We start from the raw sequence: 20,330 nt of genomic DNA, 5'->3' as shown, positions 1-20,330 counted from the left end.
GCAATGTTATGTAGGTGAAAAAAGGCAGTCCTTTGAAGTTTGTTTCATGTGGGAGTTAAAGGATACATTCTGATCAAAGATGACTCCTAGGTTCCTTATGGTGCTGCTGGAGGCCAGGGCAATGCCATCTAGAGTAACTATATCTTTAGATAATGTGTCTCTGAGATGTTTGGGTGCAATAACTTCAGTTTTGTCTGAGTTTAACATCAGAAAGTTGCAAGTCATCCAGGTCTTTATGTCCTTAAGGCATGCTTGAAGTTTAGTTAACTGGTTAGTTTCATCTGGCTTGATCGATAGATATAACTGGGTATCATCCGCATAACAATGAAAGTTTATGGCATGTTTCCTAATAATATTGCCTAGAGGAAACATATATAAGGTGAATAGAATCGGTCCAAGCTCAGAACCTTGTGGATCTCTGTGACTAACTTTGGCGTGCGTGGAGGACTCACCGTTAACATGTACAAACTGAGATTGATGTGATAGATAGGATTTAAACCAGCTTAGTGTGGTTCCTTTAATGCCAAAATGTTCCAGTCTCTGTAATAGGATGTGATGGTCAATGGTGTCGAACGCAGCACTAAGATCTAACAAGACAAGTACAGAGACAAGTCCATTGTCTGATGCATATAAAAAGGTAATTTGTAATTTTCACCAGTGCAGTCTCTGCTATGATGCACTCTAAATCCTGACTGAAAATCCTCAAATAAACTATTGTTCTTTAGAAAGTCACACAACTGATTGGCGACTGCTTTCTCAAGGATCTTAGAGAGAAAGGGAAGGTTAGATATAGGTCTATAGTTGGCTAAAACCCCTGGATCAAGAGTGGGCTTTTTAAGGAGGGGTTTAATTACAGCTACTTTTGTCGATTGTGGTACATAGCCTGTTAATAAAGACAGATAGATCATATCCAGTAACAAAGTGCTAACTAAGGGCAAACATCTTTAAGCAGCCTAGTTGGAATGGGGTCTAAGAGACAGGTTGATGGCTTAGATGAATATATCGTCAAAGTTAGTTGAAGAAGGTCGATAGGAGCAAAGCAGTCAAAATATATATCAGGTTTTACAGTTGTTTCTAAGGTTCCTGTGTTTGAAGATAAATCGGTACTGGTTGAAGGCAGGACTTGATTTTTAAAATTTTATTATTAAAGAAACTCATGAAGTCGTTACTACTGAGGGCTATCGGAATACATGGTTCAATAGAGCTATGACTGTCAGCCTGGCTACAGTGCTGAAAAGAAACTTGGGGTTGTTTTTATTTTCTTCTATTAATGATGAGTAGTAAGCTGCTCTGGCATTACGGAGGGCCTTCTTGTATGTTTTAAGACTATCTTGCCAGACTAAACGAGATTCTTCCAGGTTGTTGGAATACCATTTCCTTTCAAGTTTTCATGATGTTTGCTTTAATTTGCGGTTTTGGGGGTTATACCATGGAGCTAACCTTCTTTGTTTTATTATCTTCTTTTTTTGAGGAGTGATAGAATTATAATAATAATAGAACTAGATGGTCAATTTGGGAGGGACTGCGATTTGCATAGGAGTCCTCTGTTATAGTGAGACATAACACTGAATTAAATGCAGATGGGATCACTTCCCAAAAAAGAATATTGTGTAAACTGTGGGATTAGCGAGAAAGCAGTTAAAAGAAGGAGAGAGCTATGAGTGCTTGAGCAGAACTAGTGTACGTTTAAATGTATAGCAGATAATTAGTCACTATAATGAAGAATCGAACAAAATTAACTGTAATGAGCTAGAGCAGCAGAAATACGCTACTAGTAAAACACAAACACCAGTGACCGGAAATGAGACAATACGCTTACCGCAGCACACCGCAGGATGTGTGCTTTCCCCACTGCTCTTCTCCCTCTACACTAACGAAAGCACCTCAGGAGACCCTGACTCCTGAAGTTTGCAGACGACATAACAGTCTTCTGCCTCTCACGGGTAATGAGACTGAGGTTAAACAGCTCTCATAACAACCGGCAGCTGAACACGGTGGACATCAGGAGGAGCCACCCAACAATGGCCCCCCAATGCCATACTCAATAGCAATGTGGAAACCTTTAGGTTTCTGGAATCCACAATCTCCCATAACGTAAGCATGAAGTGAGCATCCAACATCGACACCATCATCAAAAAGGCCCAGCAGAGGATGTACTTCCTGCGCCTGTTCAGGAAGTTTAACCTGCCTCAAGAACTGCTGATCCAGTTCTATACCACAATAATCCAGTCTGTTCTCTGTACATCCATCACTGTCTGGTTTGGATTGGCCACCAAACAGGACAGGAACAAACTACAGCAGACTGTCAGGACTGCAGAAAAGATCATCGGTGCCGACCTGCCCTCCATTCAGGACTTATACACGTCCAGAGTCAGGAAACGAGCATGCAGACCCATCACACCATGGACACAACCTGTTCCAACTTCCCCTCTGGTAGGCGCTACAGAGCACTGTACACCAAAACAACCAGGCACAAGAACAGTTTCTTCCCACAGGACATCTCTCTTATTATGAGGAAATTCATGTATTTTGTACTCTTTGTACACTATCTTATGGAAATGTATGCATTCTCATCCTCTGTAATACTGGAGATGGAATAGAAAGTTTTTGTACTCTGACATGAATTCTATCTCATTATCTTATGGAAATGGAAATCTTTATATCTAATGTTGTACGGTAGGATTATAGTTGCTATTGCCTTTTATTGTTGACTTTTTGAAGTGTGGGGATGTGAACCTGTTGGATTCACTGCTAATCAGCACCTGATTATTTAAAGGCACACCTGATGGCAATCAAGCACAGAGCGAATCTGATGAAGCAACATGCGAAACATAGTGTTCGCTCCTTTTTGTTTTGTAATCTGTTAATAAAATAGTGTCAATCCTAGTATCCTGCTGTGCGCTGGAACATTTCTTTTTTGGTTTACTGTAGTTTCCTCTGCACCAGCTTGCACCCTCGAGAGAAGCACTGCTGTGCACGGGGTATCTTCAGCTTTTTGCTTTTATATGTATTTATATATATATATATACACCTATTGTTTGTTACAACCTGTCATTGCCTCACCAGCCACTATTCTCATCACAGTCACTCTGCACTCCCTCACCTGATTATTAATTCCCAGCACCTGTCACCTTTAGCACACCTGCACATAATCAACCACCCTACTCCCTATAAGACCCAGCTCCGCACCTCAGTCAGTGTCCGGTCTCGTTTCTACAAAGGACAGATCAGAGCAGTCTGCCTGTGTATGTTTCACGGACTCAACACTACGAATTTTGGATAATTCTCGCTACGAACTCTAAACCTCAGCTCCTATCGATCTACCGTCTCCTGAGTGTGCCGCTCCTAATCCTGGCTCCCGTCTGTCTCCTGTGTGCGGAGCTCCTGAGTGTTCCCGTCTTCGGTGTGTGGTGCCCGGTGCCCACACGCCTCCGCCATCCGTAAGAGAAAGGACAGTATCTACTCCTCTCTATATACTTCTGTGTTTGCAATAAACTCTCTAGTCACGTTACCATTGTCTCCGGTGGTCTGTCCGTAACAGAAGACCGGACCGGTGAACAAAGATGACGGCCAAAACTTCCCTACTTCACCTGGGGAGTTGGCCAAACGATATATCCTCAGCCTCCCTAGTCCCTTTATTGCGGTGGACGAGTTTCTACAGTCGGGATTTTCTCCGGTAGAGTGGAAAATTGCGAAGAGTTCCTCACGAAGTGCTTCTTCACGTTCCTGTTACACCCTGATCAGTTCCCGTCTGAGCGGACACAGGTAGCCTTCGCGGTGCTTCGCTAGCCGGTCCGGCACTGCACTGGGCCGGATCCCTGGCGGTTAAGGAAGAGGCAGTTCTCCATTCTCTGGACCTCTTCCTGGCGAGATTCTGCCAGGAGTTTGGCCCGCCGAACCTATGGTCATCCACGAATCCCCAACCTGTCTGCCAGCCGCCGCCGCCTGCCTCTAGCCCTGAGGCGCAGCTGGCGCCACCACCGCCTACCTCTAGCCCTGAGGCGCAGCCGCCGCCGCGGCCGCCGCCGCCTGCCTCTTGCCCCGAGGCGCAGCCGCCGCCGTCTGTCTCCAGAGGGTCCCAGCCTTCGCCGCCTGTCTCCAGAGGGTCCCAGCCTTCGCCGCCTGTCTCCAGAGGGTCCCAGCCTTCGCCGCCGGCCCGCCAGTCGCCAGTGTCTCCAGGCTCCGCTCCGGTTTCCGGCCCGGAGGTCCGCCAGTCGCCAGTGTCTCCAGGCTCCGCTCCGGTTTCCGGCCCGGAGGTCCGCCAGTCGCCAGTGTCCCCAGGCTCCGCTCCGGTTTCCGGCCCGGAGGTCCGCCAGTCGCCAGTGTCCCCAGGCTCCGCTCCGGTTTCCGGCCCGGAGGTCCGCCAGTCGCCAGTGTCCCCAGGCTCCGCTCCGGTTTCCGCCCGGAGTCCGCCAGTCGCCAGTGTCCCCAGGCTCCGCTCCGGTTTCCGCCCGGAGGTCCGCCAGTCGCCAGTGTCCCCAGGCTCCGCTCCGGTTTCCCGCCCGGAGGTCCGCCAGTCGCCAGTGTCCCCAGGCTCCGCTCCGCTCCGCCCGGAGGTCCGCCAGTCGCCAGTGTCCCCAGGCTCCGCTCCGGTTTCCGCCCGGAGGTCCGCCAGTCGCCAGTGTCCCCAGGCTCCGCCCGGTTTCCGGCCCGGAGGTCCGCCAGTCGCCAGTGTCCCCAGGCTCCGCTCCGGTTTCCGGCCCGGAGGTCCGCCAGTCGCCAGTGTCCCCAGGCTCCGCTCCGGTTTCCGGCCCGGAGGTCCGCCAGTCGCCAGTGTCCCCAGGCTCCGCTCCGGATTCCGGTCCGGAGGTCTGCAGCCTGCCAGAGTCAGCTCCGGATTCCGGTCCGGAGGTCTGCAGCCTGCCAGAGTCCGCTCCGGATGCCGGTCCGGAGGTCTGCAGCCGGCCAGAGTCCGCTCCGGATGCCAGTCCGGAGGTCTGCAGCCGGCCAGAGTCCGCCCGGATTCCAGTCCGAGGTCTGCAGCGGCCAGAGTCCGCTCCGGATTCCAGTCCGGAGGTCTGCAGCCCGGCCAGAGTCCGCTCCGGATTCCAGTCCGGAGGTCTGCAGCCGGCCAGAGTCCGCTCCGGATTCCAGTCCGGAGGTCTGCAGCCGGCCAGAGTCCGCTCCGGATTCCAGTCCGGAGGTCTGCAGCCGGCCAGAGTCCGCTCCGGATTCCTGCCCGGAGGTCTGCAGCCGGCCAGAGTCCGCTCCGGTTTCCTGCCCGGAGGTCTGCAGCCGGCCAGAGTCCGCTCCGGTTTCCTGCCCGGAGGTCTGCAGCCGGCCAGAGTCCGCTCCAGTCTCGGCTCCGGTTTCCTGCCCGGAGGTCTGCAGCCGGCCAGAGTCCTCTCCAGTCTCGGCTCCGGTTTCCTGCCCGGAGGTCTGCAGCCGGCCAGAGTCCTCTCCAGTCTCGGCTCCGGTTTCCTGCCCGGAGGTCTGCAGCCGGCCAGAGTCCTCTCCAGTCTCGGCTCCGGTTTCCTGCCCGGAGGTCAGCAGCCGGCCAGAGTCCGCTCCGGTTTCCTGCCCGGAAGACTCCTCTCCAGTCTCGGCTCCGGTTTTCTGCCCGGAGGTCAGCAGCCGGCCAGAGTCCGCTCCGGTTTCCTGCCCGGAAGACTCCTCTCCAGTCTCGGCTCCGGTTTTCTGCCCGGAGGTCAGCAGCCGGCCAGAATCCGCTCCGGTTTCCAGCCCGGAGGACTCCTCTCAAGTCCCAGCTCCAGCCTCCCGCCGTCTCCAGGCTCCTGGTCGTCCGCCCGAGGTCGCGTCTATCTCCAGCCCGGCCCAAGCTCCCGGTCGACCGCCCGAGGATGCCTCTCCAGTCTCCGCTCCGGCCTCTCGCCGTCTCCAAGCCCCTGGTCGACCGCCCGAGGTCGCCTCTCCAGTCTCCGCTCCGGCCTCTCGCCGTCTCCAAGCCCCTGGTCGACCGCCCGAGGTCGCCTCTCCAGTCTCCGCTCCGGCCTCTCGCCGTCTCCAAGCCCCTGGTCGACCGCCCGAGGTCGCCTCTCAGTCTCCGCTCCGGCCTCTCGCCGTCTCAAGCCCCTGGTCGACCGCCCGAGGTCGCCTCTCCAATCTCCGCTCCGCCTCTCGCCGTCTCAAGCTCCTGGTCGCTCGCCGAGGTCGCTCCGCGCCCCGCCTTCTCCAAGCTCCTGGTCGACCGCCCGAGGTCGCTCCGGCGCCCCGCCTTCCAAGCTCCTGGTCGACCGCCGAGGTCGCGCCCGGCGCCCCGCCTTCTCCAAGCTCCTGGTCGACCGCCCGAGGTCGCTCCGGCGTCCCGCCTTCTCCAAGCTCCTGGTCGACCGCCCGAGGTCGCTCCGGCGTCCCGCCGTCTCCAAGCTCCTGGTCGACCGCCCGACGCACCGGATTCCGATAAGCTCCCCGGATCGGCTTGGTCCTAAGGACAGGCAACGGTGTCGGGGAAGGGGGTCTTTCGCCCTCAGGAGCTGGCCGTGGAGAGGGGGGTTCTGTTACAACCTGTCATTGCCTCACCAGCCACTATTCTCATCACAGTCACTCTGCACTCCCTCACCTGATTATTAATTCCCAGCACCTGTCACCTTTAGCACACCTGCACATAATCAACCACCCTACTCCCTATAAGACCCAGCTCCGCACCTCAGTCAGTGTCCGGTCTCGTTTCTACAAAGGACAGATCAGAGCAGTCTGCCTGTGTATGTTTCACGGACTCAACACTACGAATTTTGGATAATTCTCGCTCACGAACTCTAAACCTCAGCTCCTATCGATCTACCGTCTCCTGAGTGTGCCGCTCCTAATCCTGGCTCCCGTCTGTCTCCTGTGTGCGGAGACTCCTGAGTGTTCCCGTCTTGGTGTGTGGTGCCCGGTGCCCACACGCCTCCACCATCCGTAAGAGAAAGGACAGTATCTACTCCTCTCTATATACTTCTGTGTTTGCAATAAACTCTCTAGTCACGTTACCATTGTCTCCGGTGGTCTGTCCGTAACATTGTTTCACCTACTTATGTATATAATAGTTCTATGTTTATGTTTACCTATCTTTGTTCAGCTTTGTTGTTGTCAAATTACTTATTTTGTGCAACCACCAGTCAAAAACCAAAATATATTAAATTAAAAATCATATAATACAGAGAAAAATAGTAAATCCTGACATGAGTGAACTAATCGCTGCAGCTCTAAACAGAAGTAAATGTTTTTTTTTGTAGAGTACAATTTTCACCTGCAGAAAAATACACATTTGGTGTGCTAATGAGTATTTAGTGCACAAACTTAGTTTGTGTATTTATGTCATTGATGTGTTTTAATAATTTTTGGAAAACAATGGAGCTCTATGGCACAGGGAAATTAGATATATTTGGCTATGGATACACAGGAAATACATTATTAGAAGGACAAATTCAGTGTTGGTTTTGGTCTTGTCTTGGGATTTGTTGACAGTATGAAAAATATCACCAGATATATCCTTTAAAGGCTCTGCACATCCATGGTACACCCACATATGTGTTTTCACTTATTTTGCCTGACTAGATCTCTTTTCAGGACTGCATGGGTGTGTACAGACTGCGTTTGATTGACACGAGTGCGTTGATGTCATAATTCCCAGTATAGCTCCGCCCACCTTCAACCTGAGCAGAGTTCTAATTAGCCAGCAACGAAAACACCTGTGTTGGGGTTCAGGGTCTTCAAGTCAACTATCATGTAAAAATTCGAAACCTAGGGCTTTTTCTCTGAAGACATTTTGACATGTCACAGTAGGAAAAGCACAGGTTTAAATAATAAAATGATGGCTGAATTCCATTTAGCAGCTTCAGATTCAGGGTCCTAGTATTGTGCATTCTGGCTCACTGTCACATTGTCATGGCTTACTGGGACACTTGAATGGGGAGGAGCAATCCGTAACATTATTAGTAACACCTGTGCTTTTTCTATTATGAAAAGTCAAAATGTCTGCTGTGAAAACACCTGTTAGCTGGTTCCAGCCTGTAAAATCTAAAGATTTGCTATTTTGCTCTGTTTTAAATCAACAAGCAATCACCATGGCCACAGTACATTTGCTACCAGGCTGTGGGGAAACTTTATTACCTTGAACTTGGTATAGCCTGTCTGTGCTGCATCTTTCTTCATCACTCCCCATTACAGCCACAACAACAAGATATTTATTTTGGACTAAATTAGGTCATCAGTACAGTAGTTGATTAATGGTTTAATAACTGAACCAATAAAAAATGAATTGAAAAAAATAATCAATAGATTAATCCATAGTAAATATAATCATTAGCTGAACCCCTACTCAGTATTATCTTACAAACAGGATGTTTTACTCCATTGATACCACAAATTATAGTGATCCTATGGATTAACACATAAATGGCTAAATCGAACAATGTGTATTAAATACCACTAATGTGAATAGATGACATTGGCATCCAAATTGCAGATCAGCATGCACATGGAGTCATAAATACAAATTTGGTAGGCAAATCAGAGGATATCCATCATCCAGACAGACATTTAACTTTGCTTTTACACTGAACTTTAATACAAAGCTAGTCGATCTGAGAAAGCAAACTTGAAATAAAATGTTAACCTTTATTGACTGATGACTGGCAGAAATTTGGTCAATGCTAAATGCAAATGAGACCCAAACAATATAAATGGCAAAGCAAGCCCGCACTCATGATCTGATAGCCGATGGAATCGAGTTATAAGCTACAAGTCATCTCCCTGCTCGATAAAATGACTGCCACTATCAGCTGACAGTGAATGTCATTGCTGGTGAACAGAGGAAATTGTGTCTTGAAGTTTTGAGTAATTAAATTTGTAAAAGTCATCATATTACCCTATAATATGATATGCAGATTCAGTGGGGGTTGCAATTTACAAAAGGGTCGAACCACTATGAAATTGCCACCATCTCCCCACTTACCTCACACAGACACACACACACACACACACACAGCGCCATTAACACAGTTTCCTATTTCACACTGCGACTGGCATTGCTACTCCTGCCTCAAAGGAAGTTGAGATGTGTGACTATAAACCTCAGATGATATTTTTTGACAAAAACAGTGTGGAAACGCTCCTCACACTTTGGCTGATTATTCTAACCTCCCTATGACATGACCTGTCAGGATTTAAATATCCTTGACAAAGCTTCTAGCAGTAAGAGGAAGGCTGGTAAGGCATCCTCATCCATAGAATAGTGGACACAGTGAAGGACATAAAACTATACTATACACAGTAAGTGAAGAATATTTTCAAGACCCTCTGAGGCACGTTTTACAAACTGCAGAGCTTTTACATTTATACGGTGTACGTAAATATGCGCTGAAGGGAGCTGCTCACGTCCATGCTCGCGCCTCATCCTCCTCAGTGAGTGAGAGAAATGGAATAAATGAATGAATGAATGAATGAATTAATTAAAACTGATGAATATTATAAATATTATAATATTATTATATTATGCCAGAGATTTATGCAAGTTAAGGCCAGAGGGGTGAATTATTCTGTATTATTTACTGGGAATTAAAAGTAAAATTAAAGTGAAAATGCTGTTGCAGTGTACTTATTATTTTGTTATTTTCATTCTTTAAAATTCACCAGAATGCAGGAAACAAAGTCTCTCAAACTAAAATTTTTCAGGGGGGAAACCCCCAGACCTTCGCTTTGGTTTTACAATCCTCCCTATTTTTGAGGTCTCAGGGTTGGCAAGGATGCACGAGGGGTCCTGCTGACACACCGTAACTTACACTGTTAAGTTACATTTACTGCTAGATTGACAACTTACTGCTTATCTTTCCTCTTTTTCCTCTGCTCCGCTCCATTCACCGCCACTTTCTGCCACTCGCTCTCTCACAATTGCTTTACCACACACTCGCTATGCACACACAAAGCTGCTGGTCCAGCAAGACTACACAACCACTGATGTAATGTGAGGTCCTCGCAACAGGTTCTGACAGTTGAGTAGAATTTTTGCTCAATGCAGTTCACTCATATATGCGTGACAGAAAATTCTAGATTCGTCCGTTACCCATAGACCCCTGTATGTTTGTGTATGCTATGCACATATCTTTTAGTGCCATGCTTGTAATGTGGTGGAAATGGGAATAAACTCATAAGTAACTAAAATTCATTAATACTTATCTGAATGAGATCTAATGTGCAGATAAGAAGAACAAGAGAAAATGACAGATTATTAAAAAAATCCAACATCTCTAACCTTTTTGGCTGTCAATGACAAAGTTGCCATCCTCGTTTCCTGTGGTGATCTTATACGTGATCCCGTCCCCATCAGGGTCCTTTGCCAGCACAGTGGCAACAAGTGTGTTGGGGCCCGCGTCCTCAGAGACGAACGTCCGATATCTGATAAAACACATACAAATACACAATCAACACTTCTCTGAGGGAGAACACGAGTCCTAAAACACAGCTGTAAAGGTGAACATGAGACACAGTCAACACAGTTTTGTCAATGTTTCAAATCAATTCCATCTAATTTATGTTCGACCAGTAAGTTCAATGCACCAGATAGAGCAAAGATACTTGGATTCATATGGAAACATGCTGCAATACTCACATAAAAAATATTGATTTGATTTGTAAGTGTCACAAGTAGCTCCATTTACAGACCAACCAAATGCACCAGTACTTTTCCCTCACTGTACATAATAACCTCATTAGTGTCATTTCTTATTTAGCTATTCAGTGGATCTTTGAATTTCAAATTCAACTAGGGCAAACAAACATTAAGAGGGCTGGCTTGATATACTGTTAGAAGAAGAAAAAAGTTAAATACAACAACTCTCGGGTGGCAGGCATTAAAGACCTTCTGGATAAATCGCACTGCATGTGCCATAATCAACAACCTAAACAATCAAAAATCACAGTCTTGGTCATGTTAGCATGTGATTTTGTGCCATTTCTTCAGTCTCACATCTGGTAAATATAGCAAGTCATAGCAAGTTTGATTCAGTCTGCTGAGCGATGGCTGGACCAGTGGTTATGTTGCACACTATAACCAAAGAGAATTTCATCAAATGTTTACAGGTGCACAATTCTGACATTTGGAACTGGTTTCCAACAAACTATATGTACCAGAGATATAGTCTATGTTACATGTCATGTGTTTAATATGAGAAGTATCTTATCTAAACAAATCATTGGCAGTTTCAGGTTACACAAGCTTGTTAATTGCTTTTATCATGAGCTCAAGGTGTTGATCAGTGCCAAAAACAGTTAAAGTACAAATACAAACTAGCAGAGTCTTGAGGAGCAGCATCCAGAACTACTTCTGGGCAGAATTCAAAATAAGCTCAAAAATGTACTTTTACCACATACCACCATATTTCATAGAAACACATAGTAAAGACATACAGAAAGTTTTCCATCAGCATCACAGACTACACACACACACACACACACACACACACACCATCATAGAATACCTGCAATCTAACAACAAGTGACAGAGTGAGAATGCAAGGCAGGGTGGTGGAAACTAGCTTCCTTTTCCTGTGATATTCCTACAGTAAAACAAGACACAGTAGACAGAGGTAGTTCTTGGTTGTGTTGGCCACTGGTCTGCATCACTATCCTTGAGAACATTCAGAATGGCTGAACCCTAATCAAAAATTAAGGATATATATGTAAATTGCTTCTAAATCAGTGGACAAAGGACAGGAGAAAGAGTGCATCCTTGACAGCAGCTTAGACAGTAATGGTTTTACAATTCAGTTTAAAGCTTTTAAGCATTTAAGTGATGCTTTCCTGAGTAGTGTAAAACAGAACCATAGATATCATAAACTCATCTTTACACTACAAACAGAAGCATCTAACCAGAAGGTCAAAGGCACAATATTCATACACTCCATGAATTATTTTGATATGGTAATATGATTAAATGCACAGAACAAATAGCTACTATCTCATTAGATTATGTATATGCAAGGTACAGACTTGCAAACACGATGTTTTTAAGAATGATGTATTAACAAACGTCTGTATTTAATCAGTATTTTAGTATATATAACTCTTCAAGCCAACTTGCCTTGACATGGCTTATCAGCCCCCACATAGCAAACTGAGCTAAGTTTCTTGCTCTGAAATTCTCCTTCAGTTTTGTCTTTGTATCTTAGAGTAGCACTTTGAACTTCATCTTTGAACTCTCTTTTGGCCTTACACATACATCTCTAACCCACTGATGTGCTTGAAAGAAAACCTTTTCTTGAAAGGCTGGCCTTTCTACCTTGCTGACATGAGGTTCACACTCTACATTCTTGGGACACATTTCAGCTGCTTTTATGGGAATAGCAGATATCATCACATAATACAACATGCCAGCCTCTCTGGGTCATTAGTTAAACATCAAGAAGTACCCGGACATTGGGATAAAGTTAGTTTACACTAATATGATCGATGGAAGATGATGACTCTGGTCAAGCATTCAAAGATAATTAATTATTATTTTAATTTTGAGAATTTGCAGGGTTAACAGCTCTGAGGATTAAAACAGTACAATACCATATACAGTATATTACAAAGGTCTATATGGCATACTCCTGTGGTAGTCAGCCACCTTATCCTCCCCAGCCCTGTGTTCTCTGTTGTACCCTCCTTCCCTGGTGTGTTTTGTATGTCCCCGACTCGTCTCTGGATATGTGTGTGTGTATGACTTCTGGTCTGACTCCATGGGTTCCCGCCTGCTGCTGATCACCAGTACACCTGTCTCCAATCTACCATCAGTCTCCACAGCTCCACAACACCAACGCCAGATCATCCTTGTACGACCACTATGTCAAGGCACCTCAGACTTACAAGTTAAGTACTATTTGCTGGTATGTTTTGTTACCTTGTTTTTTTTTTAATCCTATTTTGCTCTGCCTCAGGATTATCCTGTGCCGGTGATCGCAGTTTTTTGCCTCTGTCTGGATTCCTGTCAGCCTGCCTACCTGCCTCTCCAGCCACTCCACCATGCCTGTCTCCAACAGCTCCACCATGGAGCCAGACCCTTTGGATCCAACCTGCTCCATGCTCTTGGTTCCGCTGACGGACAGTCTCCACACCCCACCACCAACTCCACCTCACAGCCAGCCCAGGTCTACACTGCACCACCTGCTCCTCGTCTCACGGACCAGTCTGCCTGTCCAGATCCACGCGGTATTTAATCAGTCTCCATTCCGGAATCATCGCTACTTTCTCGGAGTTACCGAGTACGACGCTGAAGGCTTTGCTCCGAAGAACTACTGCTACTAATCCTGCTGACATTCAAATAAAGAGTGAATTGGTTGTAAAAAGACTTCTAGTGTGTTCTCTATCTGTGGGTTCGAAATAGCAACATTATGACAACTCCATTTTGTTTTTTGGAAATGAATTAATAGGCTAATCTAAGTGAGCAAATATAAAGCTGCTATGACTTGTTCCCAGTGTAGTTTTCCTTTGGTTTAAAAAACTCTTGTGTCAGTAAGAGTGAAGTGTCAGTATCTTAAAACACGAGGGAATACGGAAGATTACTAGCCTGGCATCGTCAGACTAATTCGCCTCTCAGTTCATTTTCGATTTCCAAGGGGCGTTATCAACAGGTGCAGACCAAAATGCCTCTGGACGCACTTGGATAGACCTGCAACGAAACATGTGATGTAGCGTAGTTGGGGGGGGGTTTGAGATAAAAGCACCGTGTGAGAAAAGTGCGCTTCTGAGCCTGTGTGTGCCAAAAGAACCTGCAGTAGCTACATCCTGGCTACAACATGATTGGACAAGCTTTGTCGTATGGGAGACAAAGAATCCAAAAACAGAACTCACAGTAAAACTGCCAGGGAACTGGGCACCGGACCCAGGTACAACAAAAAGATGCACCAAACGGCGACACACACAAAGGTCAGGAACATTCACTTGACAGGAACAAAACTCAAGACAGGAATCACTCAAGGCAGGAACAACACCATATGTAACAACGATGACCCAACACTGAACAAAGAGACACAGGGACTAAATACCCTAGGTGAGGTGAGACAACGAGACACAGGTGCAACCAATTAAGGAAGGGCCAACAATCAAAACTGGAGGGAAAACAAAGCCAGGAAGTAAAACCACAAGACAAGGGCCAAGTGGTAGATCACAGGCGGATGACCCGGGGGCTGGACACGTGCAGAGGAGAGGACCTTGGACGGACGACCCGGAGGCTGGACACATGTGGAGCTGAACTCCTGTGGTCTGTGACGAATAATGACACCATCTGGAGGCCTGGCGGAATGCCGGTGGCACAGGAGGAAGGTCACAGGAGGCCGGTGGCTAAGACGGAGAGTCACTGGAGGACGGCGGCAAAGACTGAGACCTTTTGGAGGGCGGCAGCGAAGACTGAGATCTTCTGGAGGCCAGCGGTGAAGACTGAGACCTTCTGGAGGCCGGCGACCTTCCTGAGGCCTGGACTCCCTGCTGGAAGGCCATCCAGCAGGGAGTCCAGGAGGCCGCTGCGATCCAGCAGGGCACCCAGGAGCTGGGGGCTGCTGCGATCCAGCAGGGAGTGATGGCTGCTGCGATCCAGCAGGGGGTGATGGCTGCTGCGATCCAGCAGGGGGTGATGGTTGCTGCGATCGCCTGCTGGGAGGCAGTAGCGGAGCAGGCGAGCCAAGCGGGTGCCTAGGTATGGGTTCCAGGCTGGGACCGGTTGAGGAGTAGCAGGCATGGTTGCAGGCTGGAGTGTCTGGGTATGAAGGAAGTCCGTGAGCCATCCAGGGATGGCCTCCCTCAGCCCAGGTGATGTCGAGAATCTGGTTTCGACCCAACATTTGATTGCCTCTCTGCAGGACTCGTCACGTATTTCCCCCCAAATGTCCCTAAGGCATACCAGATTACGGACCATCTGGTCCACTTCCTCGGCCAACTCTGCTGGGTCCATGATTGGTTGGGTCATTCTGTCATATGTGTTGTGTAGTGGTATGTGGACCCAAATGCAGATGACCAGGAAGTGGTATGAGGTGAGGTAGCCAGATGGCTACAGTGTTTATTGGGGTTGATGGTTTACAGGCAGGTACAGGCAGACAGACCGGTAGGAAGACAGTGCAACAAACAGGCAAAAGGCAGATAGATTACCGGCTGGTAGTGGTGGAAGCAGGAAAGTGAGTCCAAGGTGGCAAAACAGTTCAAATAGAGAGCAGGCAAGTTACAAAATCCAGGATCCAGCCAAGGTCCAGGGAGACAAAGAATCCAAAAACAGAACTCACAGTAAAACTGCCGGGGAACTGGGCACCGGAACCAGGTACAACAAAAAGATGCACCAAACGGCGACACACACAAAGGTCAGGAACACTCACTTGATAGGATAAAATAAAATCGGAAAGGGAAAACAAAGCCAGGAAGTAAAACCACAAGACACACAAGGGAAGGAACACACTACAAAATAAAACAGGAAATGAAAACCCTTAAACTACCACAAGCTTAGTGATATGTTGTTCAAAACAAATTGCCATCAAACAGGACACCAAGATTTCTTGCAACAGGCTTGACATGTTGTGACAGGTTACCTGTAGATGGCTAAAGAAAATTTATCGACATCCAGTTTTTTATGTCAGACAAACAGTCCTGCAGAGAACGCAGCGTACTATGGTGAGGTAGGACAGGGGGGTACAGCTGAGTGTCATCCACATAATGAAAATAAATCCCATGTCAACGGATGACATCACCCAAGGGAAGCATATATAGGGAGAACAGTATTGGTCCCAGAAGGATCGATGTAGGATCAAGCCCAGGTTTTTAGGACTGACTGAACACAAAGCAATACTTTTCTTCAACTTTGAGACAGTAAGGTGGCAAGATCCACACTCAGCCATCACATTTGCAGTTAGTCTGTGAAAGTGCTAAAAGCTTAAAATCCACTATAAAGTCCATAAAAGTGCTAAGAGCTTAACATCCTCAATAAAAGTGACCAGCTAGCCTACCCGGCAGGCTAAAAATAAACCTAGTTGAGCTAGCAGCAATGGAGGCAGTCCGGTAAACCACATTGAGTTGACAGCCAACTTAAAATCACTTAAGATGTCTATTGATTAAAAACTTTTACCATGTTAAAACATATGGGTAAAAATTGCCTGGATTAAAGTGTAGTGGAAACGTGGCTTAAAAACTGGTCAATTTATGACGGTTTAAGATGTAGCCTCTTGCGGGCACACACAACATAAGCACTTTACATTTCGGCTGGTAACTTATGAACCATGAGGTGCAGAAGGAAAACTCTTTTTCTCTGGATTCCAAGGTCAAGATGAACCTCTGCAAACAGGTTACCAACAGTGCCACCACTTGGTCAGTTATACAGCACAGTAATGGTGCACCAGCTACTGCTTCCAAATTGTATGCAACCATGTAGTGATTCAGCAGTGTTCCACACACATAAATGGTTATGACTGGCCCGACCAGATCCAGGACGGGTGGAAATGTGTCTGAATGGGAGGGGGGGGCAGACGCATCTGTCAGAGAAAATAAAACATGAGCTTGCAGATTAGTCTGGTTCCCAGGCTAGCAGAATACTGCAATCGTATCAAGAAAATGCCATTCTATTATTGAAAAATAAAACATGAGCAATAATCTCAACCCAATGGCAATTTCTTTCGCATGTCTATCTTTTACGTCTTTTACTATAGATTGCATAGCTATTCTTGATCGTGTACAGTCCACATTCATAAACATACTAAATCAGTGTTCCCATTGACAGATAGACTTTCACTATCTTGTGATATCTTATAGAGCTCTGCATGGTCAGGCACCTGCCTACATTGGAGATCTACTGCAGCCCTGTTTTACTAGCAGGTCTTTAAGGTCCTCTGATCAGGGTTTTTTGGTTGTTACTCAATCTAGGCTTAAAACTAAAGAGGACTATGCTTTTGAGGTTGTGGCTCTTAAACTTTGGAACTCTCTCCCATTGGACTTAAAATCTGTAGACACTGTGAACACCTAGACCTTTAAAACAGCCAATTGCTTAGACGTGCCTTTGAGTAACTGTTTTCTTTTTATTTCTATTTTATGGTGTTTTATGTCTGCATACATATGTTGGATGCCTTATTTCCTTTGTGAAGCACTTTGTGATATCTCTGCTCTTGAAAGGTGTTATATGAATAAAGTTACTTACTTACTTACTTACTAAGTGAGAAAATGTAATTTGGGCAATCTGACCCTTTAAGTAATTGTAAGCATTTTTCACTCTAGAAAGCTTTAGCCCTTAAAGCTGAGACTATAAGATGTATTCTTTCTACTGTCGTTTATCAGTGACTCATTGTCTGCCCACATATGCGTGCACAATCAAAATGCAGGTCTGACATAAACGTACATCCATCCGTCACTCCGCCCTAGCGACGAGGCCTATTCATTTTTCACTGAAAACAAGGTACTCTCATTAGGATCTGAACACTGTGATCATGTTGTCACTACCATCTTTCTGCCTCAGCAACTGTTGGACTAGTTCTGCCTGGGAAGATCAGTGATTTGCCACTTGTTTGCTCTGTTTGAAGAGTGTTGAGTAATTTCAGCTCATACTCTGCAAGCCACGCACTTCCCTGCAGATCAATACGCAAGTCAGGTAACGGGAGATGCTGTGCTGTGTTTCTTTATTATGTAATTTCTCTAAGGGTACATAGGGCACATTGATCAAACAGCTTCCACTTGTGGTCTAAGGAAGCTATTTGAAAGATCATTAGATAGTTGCTTGTATTTATCTCACCTGAGAGCCAGAAAGAACTAAGGACTACTTGTGCATTCGGCATTCAATTTGATGGCAAAATTACAGACACTGTCTGTGCAGTTGAATTTATGCGTGACTCTTTCACACAGGCTACTAAGCCTCTTTTGTCCTGACTCCCCAAATGGACTCTACTTCTACCTCTTACAGATGCAGACAGAGCAATCATTATTGGCTTACAATTAGGCTTATGATTACAAGCAGCCTGAAATGGCAACAATAGTTGATGTTGGCCTGTATTGGTCTGCAAGGCTTTGTGATATGCTGAAAACTTCCACCATCTTCTGGTAGTGATGAAATATTAGTTGATTATTCAATTATTCAAAGAGCACATTTGCTGTTTGCTGATTAAACAATTAAACATTTTTGATTACTGATTGCTCATTTGAGTGATATATCAGGCAAAAATGTTAAACATTTTCTGGTTCCAGTTTCTCAAATGTGAGTATTTGCTGCTTTTCTCTGTTTTTTAATATTGTAAACTGAATATCTTTGAGTTTTAGATCGCTTGTTTTCTCCAACCAACAGAGGACACCATCTTGGGGTCTGGGAAATTGTGATCAGCATTTTCATTTTTTTCTATATTTTGAAGACTAACAAATTTATCAAAAGAAAAAAAGAGATTAATTGATCACGGATATTAGTGAGTTTGATTCTGGAATTTTATTCTTGACCTTGGAGGTGGTAGATCAAAAAATAATCTCACCACAAGGTCCATTTAGTAGTTTTGCAGAAAATGGCAACATGGAAAACTCTTTCTGCTGAGAGAGATTGTGTTCTACGATCAAAAGCTCCAGAACAGCTGCTAGATGGACCTTGTGGTGAAATTGTTTTGTCAGGAACAATTGTTAGTTCCAGTCCTAATCTACGGTAATTTGTCCATCTTGCTTGTACATACTTAGTTTCTTTGAGAGGAAGCCGGCACTGTTATAACCAAAATTTCCACATCCACGTTGCCGCAGGGATCCACGCGACATAAATTTTGTCATCAGCTGTTGTCCCTGAGAGTCCACGTGCCACCCAAAATGTGTGATCGTGCACACTGTACATGCCTAGTACCCAATGTAGTATGTATGTGCAAGGGTTAACCCAAATAAAAGTAAGAAAAGTGAACAAAGATAAGTGTGGAAGACTAAATGATGTCAGTGTTGACAATGAATGGTAAAGAAGAAAAATGCACAAACTGCACAGCATTAAAGCAGACCTATACATACATTGCTGACCATTAAATTTAAAATATTAAGCCAAGCATGACGTAGATTTTGTAAGTACACACACTGGAAATAATTGTTCACTGCTATGGCAAATTTTTCAGAAGGGAGAGTCGAGAGAGATCAGGACGGTTCACTGAGAGGAAGCAAAAAGCCCACAAAAAAGCAACAGTGAGATGCCTTTTGCAATCACGTTTGGGCTCTAACTCTAATTTGGCCAGATCAATTCTGCAATCAATTGAAAATCACCTCAGACATACACCACCACACACTAATTACTTTTTAACCTTTTTGTTTTACTTTTTGTTTTAGTTTGTTTTCAATGTTTTGATCCAGGGAAAAAATAGATGCGTCCCTTAGGCCAGTGCCTGATGTCAGTTGTGAAAATGAATTACTGAATTTAATTATTGAGTTAATTTTGTTTATCCAGATAAGGCACAGATGGAGAATGGAGGAAAGAAAGGTGTATGTTGTGTGTGTGTGTGTGTGTGTTGAATAGTTGGAGGTCAGGTCCGTCAGCTGATCCATCCAACTGCTGCTCACTGATTGTGTTATTTTCTTTCTGGAATGCCTCCTGTGTCCTTCACTATTAATCAGTACTTACAATGGTAGGTTTCCATTTGCTTGTTGAATTACTATGCATATTTTTGTATGATTCATGTATGCAATTGCATAAGTGGACAGAGTTGGTACCTGAATTCTGTCACTTCCATGGAGCATACACTAGGCAAGATGGCAGTTACTATAGAAAAAATAACCCCCACTCAGAGCCTTCAGATGGATGCAGTGGTGGATGTTGGGCCGATGGTGAGCAGCAGTAATAACTGTAGCAGACGTGGCTACAATATACTGTGAGCACTAAAGCAGCAGTGTTTGCTATAGCAAGATAATAAGTGAGGGCTCTGACAGCTTAAATATGCCATTTTAGTAAAGTGGTGGGTTAGATATGTGTATATGTGAGCAGAGTCTTTAATGTGAACTAATTTTATTAGATTTGCTTCTGTCAATATTCCTGATATTGTCTGCTGGGTTCTGGTCTGTTTACTCTTATAGAGTTTGAAAGCTCGATCTGTTGACTCTTTAGTATGATTTTATATGTGGAGGACCCTACAGATTGAGGGTGAAGACAACAATCAAACAGGTTGCAAAAACACAAACTAATAGAAAACTAAAAATGTATGTCTATGGGAGTACTTTTACATGCCTACTAGTATCCAGGTGATGGTTTTTGATCATATTTGGGTAATGATATTTACATGGAACATGAAACCTGGCTATTCATATGTGTAAATATGCAATTCTAACATTATTCTAGTTTCTGCATTAGTGCAGGCATGTGTTTGACTCTTCAACACATGCTACTCTGTTAGTTCTGTGAAGACAGAGTTGGACGGTGGTCCTGAGAGCTCAACACTGCAGCTTAAGAA

The 20,330-nt window shown here is 45.5% G+C and overlaps 1 protein-coding gene across 4 annotated transcripts in view; it reads right to left on the bottom strand.

Annotated features, from left to right (window-relative positions):
* si:ch211-186j3.6 (neural-cadherin) overlaps positions 1–20,330 on the bottom strand; it is a 310,397-nt gene that overhangs the window by 177,866 nt on the left and 112,201 nt on the right. For all 4 annotated transcript variants that reach the window (XM_044167606.1, XM_044167542.1, XM_044167692.1 and 1 more), the window contains one exon: positions 10,193–10,335. In XM_044167606.1, the coding sequence (XP_044023541.1) occupies positions 10,193–10,335 (143 nt within the window). The remainder of the gene's footprint in view (positions 1–10,192; positions 10,336–20,330) is intronic.

The sequence above is a fragment of the Siniperca chuatsi genome, linkage group LG1 (assembly GCF_020085105.1).
Source record: "Siniperca chuatsi isolate FFG_IHB_CAS linkage group LG1, ASM2008510v1, whole genome shotgun sequence".
NCBI classification, from domain to species: domain Eukaryota; kingdom Metazoa; phylum Chordata; class Actinopteri; order Centrarchiformes; family Sinipercidae; genus Siniperca; species Siniperca chuatsi.
The sequence above is the reverse complement of the archived record's forward strand: the minus strand, read 5'-3'. Positions and strand labels throughout refer to the sequence as shown.